At 36.2% G+C, this 23,498-nt stretch overlaps 1 protein-coding gene and 1 long non-coding RNA gene across 2 annotated transcripts; one reads left to right on the top strand and one right to left on the bottom strand.

The window, feature by feature from the left end:
- Positions 1-3,217: 3,217 nt before the first annotated feature.
- On the bottom strand, positions 3,218-5,333 carry LOC148863861 (uncharacterized). Its single transcript, XR_016110395.1, has 2 exons — positions 4,316-5,333; positions 3,218-4,220 (listed from the first exon to the last, which is right to left on the bottom strand). It is a non-coding gene; the product is annotated as an uncharacterized LOC148863861 (long non-coding RNA).
- LOC148863860 (WUSCHEL-related homeobox 1-like) lies at positions 4,138-6,163 on the top strand. Its single transcript, XM_088979956.1, has 4 exons — positions 4,138-4,524; positions 4,637-4,942; positions 5,184-5,254; positions 5,634-6,163. Exons 1-4 carry the CDS (start codon positions 4,344-4,346, stop codon positions 6,090-6,092), a joined length of 1,017 nt encoding a protein of 338 aa, XP_088836082.1. The 5' UTR covers positions 4,138-4,343; the 3' UTR covers positions 6,093-6,163.
- The last annotated feature ends 17,335 nt before the right edge of the window (positions 6,164-23,498 follow it).

Raw genomic sequence — 23,498 nt, 5'->3', positions numbered from 1 at the left:
TTTTATTTTATTTCCACACCTTAATGCTATAGCGGAAAAGTGTGTTAAAGAGGTAATCTCTAGTCTACTGCCAGGTTGGGGTGATAATTTATCTCACCAAAAGAAAAGGGGTGATCATTAATAGCCCGGATAATTCGTCTGGGCCCAAAGTTTTAGGCCCGGCCCATGACACCATCCTTACTAAATGGGTGGAATAAGTAACTTTACCCCAAACTACAGGGGGGTAAGTAAGTTAACAGGTGAATCGAGTGGGAGATCTGGTTGTTTGATCAAAACCCCACGGAAAGAATAAGTAATATAGTAACCCAACTTCCCAAACCCAAACACTAAGCCAAATCGGATTAGTTTCAAATTGTGCATTTTTTTTTTAAAGTTTAAGAATATTGTACTTAGAGGGAAAATAGTGAATATATAACTAATTATCTTTTAATATATCCGAAAGGCCATTAGACAATATTGGTCCCAGCTATTACGGGTTTTTATAGGTTGGCTCGGTTTGGTTCCAAGCTACCTGGCCAACCAAATCAATTTGGCCGGGTTGGGAAATTGATAACTCAAAACCAAGTGACTATTGGTGAAAATTGGCCAATTTGGGTTAATTGGTTTAAGAGATTTAAAATTTAAAAATTAAATTTAAATTTAAAGAATTGTAATGGCATTATTAAAAAAGTAAATTAAAAAAATTAAAATTTATAATATAAAATATTTTAAACTAGGAAATATGGGAATTTTCCACTTTTCCATATTAGAAAATATGAAATATTAATATGTATTAATGGTTGGATTGGGTCAGTTTTAGCTGATTTACAAATGGCCAAACCAAAACCAACCTAACCTCTCAGGTTAGCATAAAAGCTGAAATGGAATAAACCGAAATTAAAAAATCCAATCAATTCGGGTCGAGTTGGGTGGGGTTAGTCGGTTTCATTGGTTTGATGAATAACCATACCAGCTATATGGGGTCTTGGGAGAGGGATAGGCTGTATGGTCTTGACCTTAGGCATTTTTTTTTCTTGCTAAAGTGGTCGTTCTCAAATTTGGAGTTGCGCATTCTCATGTGCCATAATACTAACTAGGATTATCGATGATACCTAAAACTCCGCGGCCAGACTTGACATCATGGATTCAGATGATGTATTTATGTAATCATATCATATTTGGATATTGCAATCTGCATCTTATTAATTACCGGATTAGATTTGGATTTGACTTCACTCCATTCGATTTGATTATAATATAATATTTATTGATTTTAATATATAATATTTATAATTAATATATATATATAATAAATTCAGTTTCTTTATATTATATTTACATTGATTTATTATATAAAAGTTGAAATTAATTAATTATTTATTTTTTTTGTATTTTAAAAAATTAAAACAAAAATAGATTAAATCTAAATCTGATCCAAGTCTGTTAGGACTTGAATTTGAATAAAAAAAATCTTCAAATGCAATCTGATTTTGGATGCAAATATTCAAAAATTGGTTCGGTTTCGGATTTTGCTAGATCCAATCCAAATCCGATGCATGTACTGCCCTTATCCTAACTTGTCTTTTAATATAGCCATTAGTTTGAAATTAGGACATTATTTTGGCTTAAACCTTGTTGAAAAATCTAGTCCGTGTCAAGAGAGAATTTTGACATATATATATAGCGAACATGTCCACAATATTCTCATCTTTCAATATATAGTCCTTGTCAAGCACATAGTTCAATATTTCATCCTCTAAGTGAAGTAATAGATTACTTAAAGATGGGTTGAAGAAAAAAAATCGCTATACAAGGCTAATAAGATAAATAAATGAAACACAAACAAAAATAATTACGTAAATAAAAAATAAGCCTAGCTGGAAGAAATGAACAAATTAAGAATTATAATGTTCAATTTGACATGGAGAGCAGTAAGAATTTGATTTCATTAGAAGCTTGTGAATTACTTTTATATATATATATATATATATATACATTGGGGTTTCTAAAAATGAACTAATTTTCATTCTCTAATTAACAACCAGATAGTCTGTCTGACGAAAAAGAAGAAAATTGTGAGATCTCTAACAGAAAAGGGAGTTTAGGAGGAGTCTAATGTCTAAAAGATCAAAAAGTGTAAGAGGCAGAATGAGAGGTGGTTGGGAGAGAGAAACCCACTTGCATTGAGCCTGCTTAATTATGACTTTATGAGAACACCTGCAAGTGTGCCATGCACAGTGGTTTTTAATGAAAATAAAGAGATGATACCCCAAATCAACCAAAATCTACCAAACCTTCAGCTTTGTGACGGTCTATGCATTGGACTGAAAGGACATCGAAAGCATGGAAATTAATAGGAAAAACTGATAATCAGTTTGGAAAGATTACAAATACTAATATGTACAGGCAAATACAGGTTTAGTAATATAAAATACAACGTTTTTTACTAATATATTTGTAAGGTTTTTAAAACTGAATTGAACATTAAACCAGTTAGGGGTCCTGTTCTTGGATCGAATGGTCCAATCATTCGAACTGAATGGATGGTTCATTCTAACAAAAAAAATAAAAAAATAAAAAAATATAAATGACCAAGACTGTTGGACGGTTTGAACGGTTTAATCACCCAAATCAATGGTTTGATGATCAAATCAACGGTTTCTGATCCGAGCGTCCGGTTCAATTCAATTTTAAAAACCATGCATATTTGTATTTGTACTCTTTCGAAACTAAGACCAAAGGGAAAACAAAATAAAATGAAAATTTCATTTAATATAGATTTAATTTGTACTCATGAAGGTGTACAATTGGAGAACCTAATTCAGACTGATTTAGGTTCTTCAAGCAAAAAGATTGAAACAAATACAAATTCTAACTAGACCTTAGTGCTTCACCCATTTTTAACCCTTAAAAAAGGAAAAAAAGGCAATGGACCTTACATACGGATTGATGGGAACTTAAATAAAAGCTTTAGACACTTATGACGAAATTGATAATAAGAAAATCAAGCCCGTACCCAGATCTAACGCTTCAAATTAGGGAAAAGAAAGAGAGCTTTGGCAAATTATCATAGGAAGGAAAGGCCAATGAGAACAGCAGAAAGCTGAAATTGATTATTGTTGTATTATTTTAGGTTAAATTTGAATTGTCAGAAGAGGAAAGAAAACGACCTGATGACAAAACAATTAAATACTTTTTTTTAGTAGAAAACAAAACAATTAAATAAGGTGCAGACTACAGAATTAAAAAAAAAAATTTTAACATAAAGATGAACCCAATAAAATACTGAAATATCCCTGGCATTAGACCACTCCCTTCACTGGATAATAACAAAATATATTACAACCGAAATGAGTTGCAGAAGTGGGCACAGAGTACACTAACTCAAGAATTGAATCATTCTACCATAATGATCTTAAGGCAATATGTATGTTCAGGCTAGTGCGGTATCCCCTCTGTACATGAATAAGGACATGGCCAATTGGACATGATGGGCATGGAGATGATAGATATGGATCATGATCCTTCTTCAGAATTAATGAAGAATGCGTGGGGAAGAAGATCCAAACAAAACCCTGATTTATGATGATGCATAAAAGGTGTTGTATCATTCTATGGCATTCGTACCTATATCTAGCATAAGAAACCATGCAGTATACAAAGAAATTGATGGGACGAGAAGAGTTGGTGGGCCTGGCATTAATGGTTAGATAGGTGAGGGCAGAGAGGGAATTTGAAGGAAATGAGAGAGAGAAGAGAGGGGCAGTTCGGATTAAGAATAAGTGTGAAAGGCACGAGTCAGGAGACGAACCATAAATGAGAGGTAAGAGGTGACGAGGCTTATGATAACCCTCATGATCGTCACGTCGTTTTTATTCGCATCTCCCGATAACTCCCAGAATTCCACGCTTCAGCCCTGGCTTTGCTTTGCCTTTTCTGCCTGTCTGCCTTGCCTCTCTCTCTCTCACTCTCTCTCTAACCCAGTCAACTTCCTGTGTCTTCCTCACTTCTTCTATTATATTTTAATCAATACCTCCCCCTCTCTCTTGTTTGTTCAATCCCCATCTCTCTAACTCAAATACCCTCCATACAGCTCACTGTACAGGATTCATCCCCTTCCCTTGCAGAGAAACACGTAGAGAGAGAGAGAGAGAGAGAGAGAGAGAGAGAGAGTACCACTGGTACCATTACTACCACCCAAGCCAACACATCATTCTCTTGTCTAATTCCTTCACCTACACCTGCAAAATTATTCAGTTAAATATATAGAAACCATTTTCCTCGTAGATAGAAAGAAACCAGAGAGTAATAGTAAGGGAAAGAGAGAGACACACACAGAGATTGTTATTACTGTTGCTGCTACAATGTGGATGATGGGTTGTAGTGATGGTAGTGGGTTTAACATGCCGGATTCGTTCAACAGTCGGAAACTTCGGCCTCTCATGCCAAGGCTTACAACTAACAGCACTAATTCTGCAGCTGGAATAGCTCCTTGCTTGAGTCGTATTCATGGTACTGATCTCTTTGCGTTGAATACTCATCTGGGTAAGCAGTATTTTTCTCCTTTTTCTTTTCTTCTTCCAGTGGTCTCATTTCTTATTTGCTCGTTTCCTCAATGTTTGTTCTTTGGCTGTTGGGGGGTTGTTGTCTGTTGCAGCAACTGTAAACGAGCAAAGTAAGAGAGAGTTTATAAGTGCACAACCAGTGGTGAGCTCCAGGTGGAACCCTACACCGGAGCAGCTACGCACCCTTGAAGAATTGTATCGATGTGGTACTCGAACACCGACAGCTGAGCAAATCCAACACATCACTGCTCAGCTTCGTCGCTTTGGGAAGATCGAAGGGAAGAATGTTTTCTATTGGTTTCAGAACCACAAGGCCAGAGAACGGCAGAAACGCCGTCGTCGCGCTGCCGAAGAACAACAGCACTGTGATACCGAAAGCTTGGACAGGAAAGAATCGGGTAATACGCGTTTAAAAATATCTCAATCTTTCTTTTATTTTTTCAACCAGAAAACATTGTTAGACACCAAAAAGCATACAAAATAGAGAGACTACACTAGAGAGAGAGAGAGAGAGAGAGAGAGAGAGAGAGAGAGAGAGAGAGAGAGAGAGATATCTTTATATTTTTTTTATTTTGTTGTTTTATTTATTGGTCGCTTTAGATATGAAGTGCATTGTTTTGTTTTTCTTTCTGTCTACAGGGTCGAGTAAGACAGGCTTTGGTATTGAGCAGACCAGGAATTGGACTTGGGCTCCCGCTACCCTTGCAGAGGTGAATACATCATCCTTGTTTTGTTCTTAATATGAATCTTTGACTTAATTAATTGCCCACTAGAACAAAAACAGAAATCTCTAAAAGGATGATAATAAGTAATAATAAGAAGATTAAGGTTAGAAAAAAGGCCAAATGGAGAAAAAGAAAGAAATTAAGAAAGAAAGAAATGCATAGAGCAAGTGAGCAACAAAAGCTTTGTATGTTGGGAAAAGGGTTTAAAAAGCTGCCCTCCTTCCTTTCTGTCGGGGACTCTTATTACGAAACACGTTGAGTCCTTTTGAACTTGTAATTCATTCACTCTTTTATTTATTATATTTTATTTTCAAGTTTTTATTTATTTATTTATTGTTCATTGTTTTGTTTTCGTCTTGGTCAGGAAACTGTTTCAATGCAAAGAGCAGCAGTAACAGAAAGTAGAACAGACGGATGGATTCAATTCGAAGAGGGAGAATTACAGCAAAGAAGCAGCTCGGTAGAAAGGCATGCCACGTGGCAAATGATGCAGCTATCTTCTTCTTGTCCAAGCACCACTCTCTTAAGCAACATAACCACAGCAACAACAGAAATAGACCCAAAACTTGTAAACAATCGACCTCTGGACATTTTCAAAACAACCTGCAGCACGGAGCATCTCTCTGCCCTCCTCATCAATGGCGAAGATCGCAACGGCGAGGAGGAATGTGGGGAATCACAAACACTTGAGCTCTTCCCGCTGCAAAGCGAGAGAAACAATGGTTCTGATGATGCAGAGAAAGAAACGGAGGTGGCGAATCCAACCATGAATACTAACTTCACTTCTTACCAGTTTTTTGAATTCCTTCCTATGAAGAACTGAAGAAGGAAACTTACCCATGTTGCCAATAGTGGTTGGTCATGGGTTTACTTTGCTATGTATTTAAGGTAATGGGTTATGTTTAGGTTTTGTTGTTATTGGAAATTGGGACTGTTCTTAATTAGTGCTTTTCTTGTTAGATCTCATGGAAGGCGCAAAGGTTGGATCTGGGTATTTAGTGATGTTGGTTTTAAGGTTTCCTTAAATTGCATTTTGACCGTGATGGCTGGAATGATGAAAAACTTCATTGAGAAATGTTATAGGGTTCTGTTTTCACAGGTCTAACCGTCTTCTAGGCCCTATATATAATTAGATGGGAAAATGAAATGATCACATTGCAGTGACATATGCAAACAGGTCCTAATAATGAGAGAGAGAGAGAGAGAGAGAGAGAGAGAGAGAGAGAGATGGTGATGTAGACTTGGGTCCCCCAACTGAGGAGTTTGAATGTGAATTTGACGTTAAAGAGTTTGATGTTGAAGTAGCCAAAATTTTGGGATGGAGAAATATGTTTCATTCTGGTACATATATAGAAAACAATATCTTTTTTCTTTTTATGGTCAAGAATTGTAGAGGAAGGGTGAACAAACTTGGAAAACCAACAACAATTTCAAAATCAACATAAAATCTTATAATAGAGAACCCAACAGCATACCATTGGTCATAAAATCTAGAAAGACAAAAGAGCGTTAAATCCATTCAATATAAGCAAGGATCCATGTAAAAGATCAAATTCTAAACCTTCATTGGTCATGGTGCAAATTCAATCAGTTGATGCCGACTTTGAATTTACCTTTCAACGCGTAGAGGTTCTTGATGATCAATGTCATGAGTACTATATCAATCAAAGACTTTATCACTTCTTCTGAAATGGAAGGAAGGGGCATCTTTTAGTGCATTAAAACAAAAATTTATCATTTCCAGTATGGAATTAAACCCAGCTATCTTCTACCAATATTGATGAGGTATGCCTCGCTCTAAAGTGACACTATGAGGAAACCGTATGTACATTCATCTGAGGAGTTTATTAATTACCCACCTCTTGGGTTGACTAACTTCTTTGAGTCACACAAGTGGAGAAGCGCATGAGTTGTAAAGTGTTGGACAAGTAGTTAGATCTGTAAAACCTTTGATAATATAACCAGGAAGTGAATAAATTCTGCCCATATGATATTCTCAATGTGATTTATAGGAACTGAATCTTTTAGTTCAGAATCAGCTTAGGCTCAAACTAATTTCTTTTAAATTCAATGTGAGGACATACAATCACAATATCTGTTAGGAATGAACCTTTTTTCTGGATCCATATATACGTTTCCGCTGTTGTTTGAAGATCATTACTTTGTACATTGAAAACAGGTCGTCCATATGGGTGGTTAAATTTGTATAACTAAAAATAGATTATTGTGTCAATTGCACACTATTGGCTATCCGTATGAAAAATGATGTATTCAATACTGAGTTCATTATCTTATTAAAACAAGGTGAGGAAATTAATTTGACAAACAGAAATAGCTAAGTCAACGAGCTTAGATAGCCTAAACGAACGAAGAAGGCGACTCTCTGATTGAAGAGAAATTACTCCAAGTCTCCAACTACAACTAGCATAACAAAAACACAGCGGCCCATACACGCAGATATATACAGTTCAGAATCATCGTTATATGCAGTGCACGATGAACGGTCTGTAGCTTTCCTTGAAATAGTGAATATATATAAGAGTTATTGCATATGGGTATTCATAAATTTGGCTGAAATCACTAATTTTTAGACATTAGCACTTCATTCCCAAAGCCGAAAGCAGAGATCCAAAATGTTGTGAAATTTCAAATTTCAGCTAAATTTGAGACCCAGATCATTAGTACATGTACATCCATCTTGAATTTTGTGCAGCATAAAATACAATATCCAGGGAGGAAGAGGTAGCTGTCCAACAGTGAAGAGTGAACTCTTTTACATTTTAGAAAACAAACTGTTCTTCAGATGGGTAATCCAATCATTAAGACTTTAAGACAACATTTTGGTCCTTTGTGCAAAAAATCAACCCTTACCTGCCGGAAGGCTGAGATCATGATCCAACTATGTCGTTCTCTGATCCTTGATATTGTATCTACACACTGTTTCATTACTGTGTACGCCATATAGATGCATAGGTTTTAAGAACCCAGATTTTGGAAAGCCTGTTTATCGAGAAAATCAGATGGTCATGAACAGGCGATGAGGAGTGGGCTCATCATGGTCTTAATTAGCGACTGGGTTTATCAGAAATGCTATTCCAGAGAAGAAATTAAAGTGGGGACTGAGCCTCCCTGTTGTTTGTCTGACTGAGAGGGGGTTGTCTTATTGAGACAGATGAGAGGGAGCTGACGAACCTCTTTTCTGTGGCAATTAATGTGGCCGCTGAGGCCTCTAGATCTTATAAGATCACGGTCGGCTTCCTCGGCAATACGCATTATACGAGTATGTTAGGTTCAGTTTCCTACCATTTTACAACCTTACCACCTTTTTCTCTCTACACACAATCAGACACTGGTGCTGTTTAATGACGCCCACAACCTTTTTCAGTTCTCTCATACGATCAGACAGTGATGATGTTTAATGACGCTCACAACCTCTCTCTCTCTCTCTCTCTCTCTCTCCCCTTCAATATGGGACCAATAGACCATTCTTTGGTTGATCTCCATTGGTCCCAAAATAGCCTGGTACGTAATACCTAATTTTGGGCACCCCCTGTTATAAACTTATAACACTACTCTACTGTTAATCAAGTTTGGGTTCTTAAGAAGCTCAATAATGCTATTTTCCTAAATTTATAAGGCTAATTTGGTTCATGTTTACTCCAAAAGAGCATACTCTTTGAAATGATATAGTACTCCTTATCAAATGCATGCAATCTGTTAGGTCTATTGAGTTGATTCGATTCACAAATACAAGTGTTACCAAGGAGTATAATTACTAAAAGATTAAAACGTATTCTATGGTCAACCTTTTTAATTGATCATTAAAAAGTTAATGCGAAATAATAGATTATAGCAAAAATGAGGTATATATATAAAGGCATAAATAAGACAATTACTAAAATCAAATAACTTGGAGAGCATCAGGCCTGCTGATGTTTGTTATTCTCTCCATTCTCCCCATTGGTTGAGATTAATGGTCAGATGTGAATCTTCTATAGCATAATATAATATAGAAATACTCGTACTGAAAAGCTTATCACTTTGTCTTTTAGTGAATAAGATTTTAAAATCCTTATGGGTGAAAATGAAATTAGGCAGACCACTGTAAGCTTAAAAAATTTATTATTTAATATAAGGGCTGTTTGGTTTTTAGTCTGCAGAACTGGAATCGGAATTGGAGTGGTCCATTCCCATAGTCTATTTGAAATGGTCCATCCAACCAAATAGTTGGAACCGGAATAAATCAAGATCCTTATTCTCACGAACCAAACGGAGCCTACGTTTAGGAATATTTTTGTATTTACATATTACTATTCGTGGGGAAATATTCCTAATATACAGCCGTAATGTCTTGCGGATGGGAGATCCAGATTCTTATCAAACGGACGAATTTTTATCTGACAAGTCACAACTGAAACCACATACTGCTCGGTCAATGATATTGGGGAATAATGTGGCTTACTCCAGATTCTTTTGATAAATGCAATTTGCGGCAGGGAATTAAAATAGAAATTAAGCAACAAAGGACTCAACAGGAACTGATAGGGGTGTCTTAAAACCCATAGCCATATAAAAGCTATACATTTTTTGGCTTCATAATCAAGTGAATGAGTTCATATATATATATACGAACTCCCCTAAATGTTGCTCTTGTTGTATAGTAGACTTACCAAGCCATAGACCCATAATGCATCTGATTGGTATGGCTGGATTTGGATTTTATGGCATTGAATTGATTCAGCTCATCTAATCCATCACCATAAGGTGAGGGTTGTCCTTGCATGAGCATACCCAATAAACATACATAATCATCCAATGAATTAATAAACTTGCTCAGATAGATGGTAATTAAGGTGATTAGAATATCTAAAGTATATAATAAGAAGGGACCACCCTTCTAAGTTCTAAGACAGATGACACGTTATGGGGCCCTAGACCATCAGTTATGGCGTTATGGCCGGGTTCTTTGTAGTATTCTTCTCTATGATACATCATCATCATCATCAGAGTAGATCTAAGCCAGTATGGGCCAATGGTTTCGCATTATTACTCGACTTATTGAAAAATTCTAGTCTGATTTAATTATACATGAATCCGATCTTCTAGCTAGCATTCACCCAATTTTCATTTTTCCAACAGGAATAAATTTTCGTTGCAATGACCAAGCTAGCATGTATTCATGGGTATGGGTATGAGACCATATATGATTGGGCTGGGGCCAAATGTCTGGTCAATTCAACTCAAGGGCAATAACCCATACCCATCAAAGGCACACCGACAGGAAAGGTATCGTAATTCATGAATCAGGAAAAAGGAAACATGAGTCCTTGGAGGGGATGATGACAGTAGTTGAGCAAAGCAGTGAGATCACGTTATGCAATAGCTGAGGTAGTCCTAATTCCGTAATTTGGACCCATTACGGCATGGGGCCCCACATCCCTATATACATTAAGCACGAGCACTGGTCCAAACTGTCCTCTTGGGTCTACCAGCAGAGAAGGCCGGCCCATATGAGGAGAATGGAATGTGAATGTGATCTGAGAGGTTAATAGTGAAACAGTGAATTGAAAGGGTGAGGGATGGAGTAGTACTGACTACTGATGAGTCTGAGCCTGCGCTGCATGCAAATTGACAATACCTAGAGATGGGTAGACAACCTCCTTAAAGCCCCATATATGATGAGGTCATCATGGGATATCTTTTTTCTGTCCCTATCTTGCCACAATCAAAGTTTATGCTTTTCTTTTTCTGTGCTTATAAATGATATATACCCCTACCCATTTCTCTTCTCCCAACTTTTTTTTTTTTTTAGTTTCAAAGCTCATTAGGACTTAGAAATGATTCCTGTGTTTGAGAAAACAAAATGTAGTTATGTAGTTAGCTTGACTTTATAAGCTCTTTTTTGCCGTTTACCATAAGAGGAATCGATTTCATTTTCTTAAGGATGTTTAGACAAGTCAGATGGAATGAAATCATTTTATTTTAATTAGTTTCCCTAGCTTGTCAACCCATTTGAAAGTTCAGCGATCGAGCACTCCATGCATGAGATGGTTGGCTGGGAGCTCTACTGCTCTGACATTGTAACATGGAACTGCATGGAATCCATGGGTTTAAACTTCGAATTTTCAGGGGTCTAGAACAGCTAAACAGGTTGATTATTGGAATAATAATAATAATAATAATAATAATAATAATAATAATAATAATAATAATAATAATAATAATAAACCATTCTGATCAAATAATCTTGATAATAATGACTTCGGACTAATTTATTAAATAAGTGCTGTACAAAAATTATATATACATTAATTCAGTTTCAGAAACACTACTGAAACTGTCTAACAACACGATGATCTAAATTCCAAAGGAGGCTTAGCAATTGGAAATTCCTCCCAACTCCCAAAAAGCAATCAGTTGGGACATTAATTCCTGGGCAACTTCAACTGTTGAGGGAGCAAAACAAATATTAATCTGGTTAAGTAGGGATCCACACCATTCATCACATAGGGGCGACTAGCTGAATTGTTTACATATTAAAAATCTCATGGTCTATATAAGCCATATTCACCAACTTAACTAACATTTGTTGTTCAAAGTTTTAACCTTTTATAAATAATTTACTTATAAATTAAAGAAGAAGGGTTTATTTTTCAGACGTGACATTAATGTCTTTTTTTTGTCTTATATAAATCTTGGGGAGAGGAAATTCCAGGACTCTTTTTTGAGCTCCAAATTAAATTTTCATATGGAAGATTCTCAAGTTAATTGTTTGGAGATGATCACCGAGTATTTATCAACTAGAAAAAACTCCCTTCTTTATTTACTTACTTGATTTCAAGCAAGCAGACTACTATATACAGTTAGTGAATACTGTGTCGAACAGCAGGTTGGCTTTGAGTAGGGTACTCGTATATAGTTTAATTAACCGAATCGTGGCTATATTTTTAAAATTGAACCGGTCTTTCGTTTTTTTTTTTCAATATTTCGACTCAAAACCAAATCGAATCAATTGGTTAATTGATTTTTTATATTTACAATATATATTATGAATAAATATATAATATAAATATTATAAATATATATATATATATATATTTATTTATTTATATATAATACATATATATATATATATATACACCAATTGGTTCGATTTTTCAGTTTTTTATGAACCCTTTAACCCTAACTTTGTGGTCAGTCCGGCAGGTTCTGGTCATATTCCAAACACTACCAAGCCTAGACTCCTTAAAAGATAAAAACAAAAGAAAAGGAACAAAGGAAACCTATATACTAATTAAATTGGATTGAGGTGCCCCAAAAATCCAAAAATCCAACCTCGGGAAGGCGAGCAAGCTAGTCAAAGCCTTCAGTGTAAAGTAGTTGAGTTCAATCAATCCAAACCAAGGTAGGGCATGCAGATCCTTTGATAAGTCAAGTTTTGCCACCCCTTATGAAGACAGATTTCAAACCGAATATCTAAAACTCAGGCTAAAGCAAGCAAACTGGAATCTTCATTTTGACTGTAACAAGGAGATGATCATGTCATCAATTTGTTCTTTTCCTTCCTGAGTGTTTGTTCCAGTTTTGCTTTTACCCTTCATTTAGCAACAAAGTGAGAGAATGCCCAGTCCTTTGTTTGCTGCCCCCCTCCTGTACCTTTATCGATCTGGGTTTTACACTTAAAAAATATGAGAGTACCGATCTAAAGCATTCCCTGAAAATTCCTTTCAGCTTTGTTAGCTTGGACAAGAATTTCTTGTCTCTGCTGCTTGGAACTCTCATCAGCAGGCATTCTTTTTTAGGCCACAGCTATACTTATCTGACCACCACATCTTGGGGGGTTGGCCTGTAGCATACAAGGGTTTTAGTGCCAAGCCAATGTTTTACTGAAAACAGGATCAGACCAAGCTGGGTTAAATTGGAACATGATTTCAATCAGCAGGTTCAATCTAAATGGCCATTTTTACAGATCTCGAAGCTAATTAAACTAGAATCAGGCCCCTAATTTTCCGGTTTGAAGTTGAGTCCTGTTTTCAATGCCCCACGTAATTGGGTGAATAAGGATGATTCAACTGTTTATGCACCTAATTAGACCCTAAATTAAAAACAAGGCCAGGAATAGTCCACACCCACTCTTTCAATTTTGTTGGGGTGGTGCGGGGGCAGCAGGATCAACCGAACATTGAATGAGTGGCAGAAGAGATGATCTCATTGAAAAATGAACTCATGTTGTTGCTGTATAGTGTTTTGACTGTGTAGATAGGGGTGCAAGTTGGGCCGGGGCCGGGTTAAGTCAGGTTCACACAGAATCTCCCCTTCTCTCCTTCTTCACACATATGAAATATTAAAAATCCTTTTATATCTCTTCATAAAACTCTCTTATGTCTTAAATTTCTTTATTAAAACCTACTATTACTCTTCTCTCATAAAATCATTATTCATCCTTCTTCTATATCCAATTCCTTATTTCCTATTATATATCTTTGAATCTCTTTTGGTTATTGGTTTTACTTCCCATTATCATGTTATGACTCCCTGGGAAACATCATAAAAATGGTTTGACTTTTGACACAAAAATGATTTGGGCTCTTTAAATTGATATGGACACACCATGAGTGATTTAATTTGATATGGGCACACTAAGGATGATTTAATTTGATATGACCCCACCACATTTTGCTTCTTGTTATGTGCATGGGATATTGATGGAAACATGAAGAAGATTTTGGTGCTATTTGGTAAATCTTTTTAGGAAAATCTTCTAATAGCCTAGATGGCCAAAAGGTGTAATGAGCTTTTGATGTCTCGTCTTTAAAGATTCTGACCGTTTGGTAAGTATGTATCCTAGTCTACAATGGTCTATAGAGTTGTTAAGGCTATGTTTGGTTTGAAGGAAAAGGCAAGGGATCCTATACAAGATTTTTAAAGGTTTCCTTACCTTTGTTTTCTTTTCCCTACTTTTTCCTTCAAATCAAACACAACCTAAATGAAAGATCTTATGTGATAGAAAGCTTATAGATTTTGGGTATTTTGCGTTTTTGTGACCTTTGTAAAGTATAAGCCTTTCTGGATTCTTGTCTTTCATTGCAAAACGGAGAAGGCCCACATTTTTTGTTTTCTAAACTTTGAAAATCCCAAAAGACCATATGGAAAGACATGCCAAACACCCTCTTTGTTATTTGGGGTAGGACTACAAATGGATGATATAGGGCTCCATGCGATGCATGTGACTTATTATAAAGCTTAATTAATTAATATTGCTTACATTTTAAAAAAGGGTAAATTATAAAGACCCTCTTATACTATGGGGTTAGTGACAAATGCCCCTTGAGCTTTCATTTGCGACAAACTTTCACTTTGTGACAAATACCCCCTCCACTAGAGTTCCATTAGTTAAGTTCAAAAAAATCTCATTCAGCTATTTAAAAATTTTAATCCCCAAACTACCCTTTTCTTATTTATTTGATGATTTATGATTCAATTAATTTTTTAAAATGTAACATTGGATCCATCATGTTGCTCCAATGGATCCTTGTAGATTTCTGGCTGGATTCAATATTCAAATATTGAAATGATAGAGATTTCTTTCCGATAGATATAAATTAATGTTTTATTTGGTTTTTCTTGATTTATTGGGGAAAGGAGTGGATAATTTTATATATTTCAAGAGGAAGAGAAACATTCATGTGAGTGAAATGGATCAAGAATTAAAAAAAAAGAAAAGAAAATCTACACCGATGAAATGATTCTTGTTATCTTAGCTGGTTTTGTTTGGAGAAATTAGAGGTATTTTTGGTCAATTAGGGTTTAAGAGAAAAGGGCGAGAAAAAGAAAATAAGGAAAGTTTAAGTGGTCATTTTTAGTAATTTAACACATTCCGTCATCTAACTTAATGGTCATGGGGTATTTGTTCTAAAGTGAAAACTTAGGGGGTCTTTGTCGCAAATAAAAGTTTAAGGGGTATTTGTCACTAACCCCATAATAGATGGAGAGTATTTATAATTTATAACTGTTATTGATTATTTTTATTTACTGTTCATTAATTAACGGGAATTATTGTTAATAAATATGTTCAAACTTTTGGTTAGGTTAATTAAGCTAATTAAGTAAACTAATCTAATCAAACTAATTGAATTATGTGGGCCGATTTCATCTAAGTCAAAAGGGTCGGATTTGGGACCGCTGACAAGTAAGGCCAACAAAGTAAGGTAAACCAAATGTAAAGTGTTTCCAGTGAGAAGGGAAGACACGTAGTTGTACCAGCATTGCAAAGGGAGGAGGGAGCTGCATATAAGCAACTAATCGATTTGGTTTCCAATATGGAAAAGCCTAAGATTTCAAAGTTCTAAGCACCTTAAATATTATAGAAATAAATAAATTCAATGAATATGAAAGTCCACATACGGGAAAACATTATAATAAAAAACAAAAATAGATAACACTAGTGCTACTACAAACTAATTAATATAATTGAAAAATGACAAAACTATTTGTTTTAAATTTAGTTATTATTAATTTAAGACCCTTAAATTCCATTAGAAAAAAAAAGATGAATAAAAAATTATAACACTAAATAAAAATTACAACAATTTCATAACAATTAAACATTAAAATAATTTCATAAAAATTTATAACACTAAATAGAAGCATTATTTCTTATACATGTGTCTACTCACTCTAAAAAAAGTATGAGCTTCAAATAGTAGTTACCTCCATTAAAAAAAAAAAAAAACTATTTCAAATAATGTAGGATCTATAAAATGGGATATTGTTTATGAATAAAATTTGATTTAATCTCTTAAATTAAATAAAAAACCCATATATAAAAAATATTAAATAAAAAATTAACCGAAACTTATAATATAAATAATGGGTGTCAAACAAAATTGATCAAAATATAAGGCGGACATTCTCTAGTTTTTAATTATGTAATATTTATACATAAAGTTAAGTCTGGGCTTCATATTTTTTAACCCCAACCTAAACATCAACCCAACCCCAGGCAACCTGACTTGTTGGTATGGTTCAGGCTAACCTAACCCAAATTGCAGATCAACGTGTGACAATTAGAAAAGCACAAAGGACAGATGGTTAATAATTTCCAAATTGTACTGAATTTTGGGGTGGGCAATGGTCTAAATAGGACCCATCAAGTGATGAATCACAATCTTATAAACAAGTGTGATTTCTGAATTTGTATTCAATTAGAACTTTCTTTTGAAGAGTTTTAGTAAGATTCTTAAAAATAGTTTTCAAAATTGATTAGGAAACTTCCTTATAAGAAGCATAAGGGTGTAAATAAGTTTATATAACGAGTATCTAGGGTAAAGATAGGGGAGTATTTGTTTGATTTTCTCTTAAGTATTTAATGATGAGTTGTTCTTCCTAATTATTTCGCTTTGGTTATTTTCTTTGAAGCTTTTCTGAACATGGTTTGCTTTTCGTATTATGCCATTTAGTATCGGAGCTCATGTTTGATCATTCTTTGGATTATGGTTCTTAAGAAGAAACAAGTGGCTCACATCATGAAGTAGGAATTCAACAACAAAACACAAGAAGATGTGGTAGACTTGAGAAAACATATCGATGCACTTGCTCAAGAATTGAAATCGCTACGAGAAAACAATGACTCCGACACAAGTGTCTCCGTTCGTTCCTTTTCATCATCAAGTCAAATATCCAAGTCAGTTGTAGTTGCAGGTGGTGATTAGAAATAGTGGGAAATGGATTTCAATATTGAAATCCTAAAGTTTCATGGAGGTTTCTCTACTTAGCAAGCAACCAAACTGGCTGTAGTTGCAAGTGGTGTATAGAAGAGATGGGAAACATATTTCAAGTTTGAGTTTCCAAATTTCCATGGAGGTATGACTTCAGAAGAATTCATAAACTAGAGTTCCATGGAAGAGTTATCGGTTTCAAAGCCTAAAGGTAAACTTAAATCTTATGACATTGTTGATTGTGTTAATATTGTTGAGGATTGTAACGACGATCTTGTGTGACCATTCTCCTCAACAACATCTATTGAAAAACAACATATTGATTGGAACAAACCTACAATCTACGATGAAGAACCAATTATTAAGGATGAATATTCCATCATTCATTATGAATTTCTCAATAGTAGAGACAATAGTTATCATCTTGAGGGTTATGATCACATTGTCTTCATGCATGTCCATGAAGATCCTTATTGGCAAGCATTGTTGCAATATTCAAAAGGGCCAATAGATTCAGATTTTGCAAAGTACAAGAAATATACTTCAAAATATAAGATATATAGTGAAGAAATCTCAATTCATATTTGAGGCTTACATCACCAATTATCTATTAGAGGGTTAGAAACAAAGAAGCATGACAGAAGTGCAATAACATAAGTTGGCAACCTCTCAAATGGAAACTTGAATCACGGGTCGGATTCTCTCCAACCTGAAGAGGACGTTGCAGTACATGATTAGCACGACGGAAGTGCAACAACGATGTAGTACGGGATTGCAAAATTTCTTAGTTCGTATTTACTAAGTTAGAATTACAACATGATTTTTGAATTTGCATTCAATTTAGACTTTCTTATTGAAGAGTTTTAGTAAGACTGTTAAGAGTGTTCAAAATTGATTAAAAAACTTCCTTATAGGAGGCATAAGGGTGTAAATAAGTCTATATAAAGAGTAGTTAGGATAAAACTAGGGGAGTTTTTGTTTGATTTTCTCATAAGTATTTAGTGAAGAGTTGTTCTTCCTATTTATTTCGACTTAGATTCTTTTCTTTAAAGCTTCTCTGAACATAGTTTGCTTTCCCTACTATGCCATGTTCTTATCTTATCTAACCCATCCAACTTGTAACTGATCACTTTTCAACCAAACCATCTCTACGAATAGGGCTGCAAATGGATTGGATTAAATTTAGATATCAAAATACAATCTGACAAGAATTTAAGAAATTTAAATTTGACCCCATATGAATGTATGTAAATCGTGGATTTGAACTCTATTCATTTATATATATGATTTGATTAAAATTAATACTAGTAAATCTTTACTTAAAAAATTAATATTAATCAATAAAGTTAAATATAAAATAAATAATTAAAAATACCATAAATGGAACAAATTATTTAAATTCCAAAATTCAATGTAAGCTAAAAGAAATTTAAAACTAAAAACTAATATTTTGTATATGTATACGTATAATCAGATTTGATTCTAACAAATTGGTGAGCAATATTCGAATGAATCCGATTGATTAATGGACCATACTTTCAGATCCAGCTCAATCCAATTATAGCTAAACATTTATCTGAATCCAACTTAAACGAATCAGATTCAAATGGACGAACCATTTACAGCCCTAGCCTTAGCCTGAAATTGGGATAGGTGTTGCTAAGAGTGTCAATGGACCAGTTTTGGACTGGACCCCGTCCAATCCAAAATCAATTTGGATGGATTGAATGGATGAAAAAGACAGTGAATTGGATCAATCTAGTCCGAAATGTTTATTAGATTGGATTGGACCCGATGCATCCATAATAAATTTATATTGGATTTGGTTGGATTAAGTCAATATCTAGTCCATTGATATAAGATGAGAATATAGGTGTCAATGACCGAATTTGGATTGAAAATAATCTAAATTAAAATAAATTTGAACAAATTGAACATTCCAAACATTAAATTGGACCACTCTAAAATGGTCCAAATTATTCATTGGACTGGATGAGATTGGACCAAATCCAATCCAATCTAGGTGTTGCCCAGGCCAAGTAAAAGTTGGGGTCTAAGGGACTAGCTAGGGCTGCATGGGACTGGGCTAAGCTGAGCTTAAGATGACCTGGGCAAATTGCAAACCTATGTCTAACTGTTTTGCATTGTTAGAGTAGAAGCAAACGACGTCTGTCATTTGGTACTCTGGTGTGACTGACTTTGGAAAGTATGATAGCATCGATACATTCGAATATGATCTCACATCGTCTGTCCCCACTAAAGGAATGTTGCTACGCCGCTTTAATTTTGAAACTCTAATTTAACGGAGTCCGGACTTAAACGGCAGTCTGAACTCCGAAAAAATATTAAATTTTATTAACCCGCCTAATTCTCTTCCCTTTTCTACCTCTCATAAACTATTTTTTTCTGCTACTCTCCTCACCGCCACTACAACCGGTTGCCGCCTAATTCTCTTCCTCCTCTCCTTTCACCGATTACTCCCCCCTCTTCCTCCTCCTCTTCTCTCTCTATCTCATTCTTTTTTGAATTATTCTTATGATTTAATTAATTGATTAAATGTATCTTTATGGTTTAACTAATTGATTAATACTTTCCTAGCATTCGTTAATATTCTATCAAAACCCGTACTTATGTGACACCATATAAGTTTTTTAAAATCCAATATTATCCTTTTCCCCTTCCTCTCGACTGACACCCCCTTTTCCTCCGACCTTTCTCTCTTTTCCCTCTGTCTTTCTCTTTCCTGTCTTTGTTCGAAGCTCAACCCCAAAGGAGAAATGATTTCTTAGAACCCACTTCTAAGCAATATAACCAGACCCGTCACCCAAGCTAATGTCAGTAAAGAGAGGGAGGGGGTCAGAGCGTGACTATCAAACCCACACCGTAGTTAAGGTCAGGCCTTTGCGTACAATCTCCGGAGCGTGACTTTCAAACCCGAGGTCAAGGCCCAGAAATCTAGTGCTATATGGATTTTTTGGTTGCCCCACATCGAACCACATCTGTCATGATCGCTACAGTGAACAAGAAGAACAGAGGGCTTTCTTTATTATCGATGGAATCTAAGAAGCCCCATGTCACTTTTATGCTTTCTTCCTCATCCATTAAGATCTCTTCAAAATTGATTCTCAGCCTGGGCCATGCGGATAAGTTCCAGGTTTTCAATCCTTTTGGTTTCGCGATTACTGGCTCCGGGAGTGCTTCCAAGAGCCTTTCCAAAACGGCGACCTCGAGTTTCCCCGTTACGACGACGATGAGACTTTCCTCCCCGAAATCGTTCCTCCCTTTGATGGCTATGGCAACAAGCAGGAGGAGGATAAGAGGAACTATTGCAGTTGGGAGCATTGAAGTGATGCAGGGATCTTGTTCGCTGAAAGCCCCTAAGATTGTGAATGTGAAGGTCAACCCTCACCCAATTCAACAGCCGAGGGAGAGAGAGAGAGAGAGAGTTTCTGGCATGGTTTGTTTGTCAGAGTAAGAGTGGGATAGGCTAGAGACATGAAATCAACTTCCTGTAAAGAGATGTTGCTAAGTTTAGTTTTTAGAGTTTCTTTGTAGATCCGAGAGATGCTCAATCTGAGATTTGGTTTGTTTTTCTCCCTATTTTCTGTTTTATGAGCTTCTTCACTCTATGATTGGTGACGTTAACCATTGAAGAGACTCTCAGATTCCCATGCTAATCTTACCAGTTAAGTCAAAAAATAAAGATTGGTCTTTTTCGCTTCTTGGTTTATGTCTGAAACCTCTATTGTGTGGGAAGGGAGAGAGCGGAGGGGAAGGAGAGAGAGAGGAGAGAACTACTTGCAAAGTGATTTAACGAAGGGCAAAACGGAAATTTCAATCTTTCCATTAACCTTTAAACGATCATGATAATTTTTTGAAACGGCAAGGGTAGGGTAGACAAATTTTAAACAGTAGAGATATACTTAGTGAATTAGCTAAATCATAAACTTCTTTCTTCTCCATCGAGTATTATGGTTTTCTTTCTTTGAGATCCAGCAGCAACCAACCAGTTGGCCGGTTAGGAGCTATACCACTTTCTGGCGTGAAACTGCTGCAACCAATTTTCATGTTCTATCTTTTTTTTTTTTTTGATAGGTTACTCTCTCTTGCCAGAGCTCGAGGATCCTTGAAGTTCAAATCCATGTGTCCTGTTGCAAATTCTAACTCTAGTTCACCCCTCTGCCCTTTCTACTTAGGGAACAAGCACCATTATCTGCCGGAGATCTTCATTGAAACTCCTATTCATTCTTACTTTTTGTAGGGTCTCTCGTCTGTGGGGTTGGTGGCGTCCTTGTAGCTTATTCTGGATTTCATTTTCTTAGTTATGATCTGTTTTAGTGTTCATCTTCAGAATTCCCCTGTAAGAGTGAATGTTTCATAAATAAATATTAAAATGACCTTCTAGGAGAGTTCACAATAAATACTAAAAATTGATTCATATCTTATATGAAAAAAACGGTGTTTGTGGTGGTTATTTGAAGTTTATTGTTTATTAAATCTCATTATCATTGATAAGGACCAAAATTCTAGTTCAGGGTTTAGGGAAGTAGGGTTGCTCTACTGATAATCTTAAGTCTAAAGCAGAGCCGGAGGAAGAGATATGGCCGAGGGGCATCAGTGGTTGTAATGGCGATGAGGAGGGAAGAAGAAAAGAAGAGTTTTTGAGATATATGAAAGGGAAGACATTTGAGCAGGTTAATAAAATGGGTAAATTTTTTAATCTATCCCTAAAGTTTATAGCCTATTGTTTCAGTATTTGTCTAAAGTATCATTACTTTCTCACAATTGATTAAATCTCCATTACCATTAACTAAATCTCCATCACCATTAGTGTCCGTTAACGAATAGATTAAAAAGACTATTTTATCTATCTTTTTTCTTTAAATTTTCAACGTCAAAGCTCACTTTACACACTCTTCCACGCGTCTTTGTTCGTCTCGAACTGCTTGACGCTTGTCTTTACCGCTTCAAAACCCTACTCAAACACTCACCCCATCAGTCGAAAGAGGGAGAGAGCGCCATCATCGACACGGTCATCGCCATCGCTAACGACGGCGGTTGCTGCAACTACTGAACGGTTGCTGAACACATCTCATCTTTTTTCTCTCAAGAAATTTGAGACAAACCCATCTTCGGCTCACAAGTTGTTCTTCTGTTAACATTACTTGTTCGTCGATTCTGAGCGTTGGGCGCCTCATGTACAATCAACCCGTTAGGTTTATTGAAAGGACCTAGCAACTCGTTCGTCGATTTTTTGCTTCCTATGTGTGTTTCCGCTGTTAATGAGCTGAAGCTAGATTCAGGTTCTCTCTCTCTCTCTCTCTCTCACTCTCTCTCTCTTCCCGCTCTTCTTCTTCTTCTATCTCACCCCCTGTTTTAGTCTGAAAGTAGGTGCGGCATATGATGATTCTCGCTCTTCTCCCCATCGACCTCACCCCCCTGTTCTGAAACGTAAGTGCGGCATAGGAAGACTCAGTTAAAGGTGTCCTGCCAAATTGATTGTTTTCATTCCAATTCTGGCTTTATACCAGATGGAAACTTCAACATCAGATGTGGTAGCAGCAGAACCTATGAACTCGAAATTTGGGTTTTTGCATCAACTCATATTTCAACAATCGCCAAGTAAGTTGCTCCAACGGCAGAACCTACGAGCTTGAAATTTGGGTTTCTGCAAATACTACATGAGGAAGCAATGAATTGGGTTTCGGTTACAATCTCCTATCTGCAGTCGGAATGGATTTATCCGAAAATTTCCTCCACGGCGAGATTCTAGTAGTTTCGTTTGGATTATAGGATCTGGAGTACTTGAATCTATCATACACCTTCTGGGTCTAATTCCGGGAAACTGAGAGAGAGAGAGAGAGAGAGAGAGAGAGAGAGAGAGAGCACAACGATTTCTTCGTGTTTTCCCTTAATGGGGAGAGGAGAAAAGGGAGGGTTTCTTCTCCTTTTTGGATCCCTGGGTCTCTGTCACCCTAGCTACAAAAGACATTAGCCCCCACAAGAATATACAAACAGGCGAGCTCCCGCATTGGAGAAAATTTCAGGTAAAGGAAGATTTGGCCTCACCTCACAGTTATGGGAAACTTGGCAAAAACAACAGCTTGGCAAAAAAGCAAGTCTAAGGCGTGAACATCAAGGGGACACCAGCGGACCGAACTCCCTACTGGGGCTCGAATTCACCCTTGGCCCAAAATCAGAAAGCAATCCGAACTGGCCTATCTTCAGTTCGGGATATACTTTGCCGAACTGGCCAACCTTGTAACAACTCAGGGTATACCTCGCCGAACTGGTCAATCTCGTAACAGCTCGGGATACACCTCGCCGAACTAACCTGCTCTATAGATACTTTCGAACTCAAGACTTCGCCTCGCTCACCACTCCGCATCACCTTCTGGGCACCAAAACCAAACAAGTCGTACCATGCCTGACACTGAGGAAGTCAGTGCCTGAGCGCGCCGCACCTGACTGACTTGGGATCTGACGCTTGGCGGCCACACTCTAAACGACCA

Source organism: Nelumbo lutea, chromosome 3, assembly GCF_056320005.1.
Source record: "Nelumbo lutea isolate HS-2025 chromosome 3, American lotus-T2T, whole genome shotgun sequence".
In the NCBI taxonomy this organism is placed as follows: Eukaryota; Viridiplantae; Streptophyta; class Magnoliopsida; order Proteales; family Nelumbonaceae; genus Nelumbo; species Nelumbo lutea.
The sequence above is the reverse complement of the archived record's forward strand: the minus strand, read 5'-3'. Positions and strand labels throughout refer to the sequence as shown.

Excerpts from the sequence above, each read along its gene's own strand:
- LOC148863860 (XM_088979956.1), top strand. The coding sequence starts at position 4,344 with ATGTGGATGATGGGTTGTAGTGATGGTAGTGGGTTTAACATGCCGGAT. Across the intron at positions 4,525-4,636 it reads TGCGTTGAATACTCATCTGG|CAACTGTAAACGAGCAAAGT; the intron begins GTAAGCAGTATT and ends TGTCTGTTGCAG. Across the intron at positions 5,255-5,633 it reads CTCCCGCTACCCTTGCAGAG|GAAACTGTTTCAATGCAAAG; the intron begins GTGAATACATCA and ends CGTCTTGGTCAG.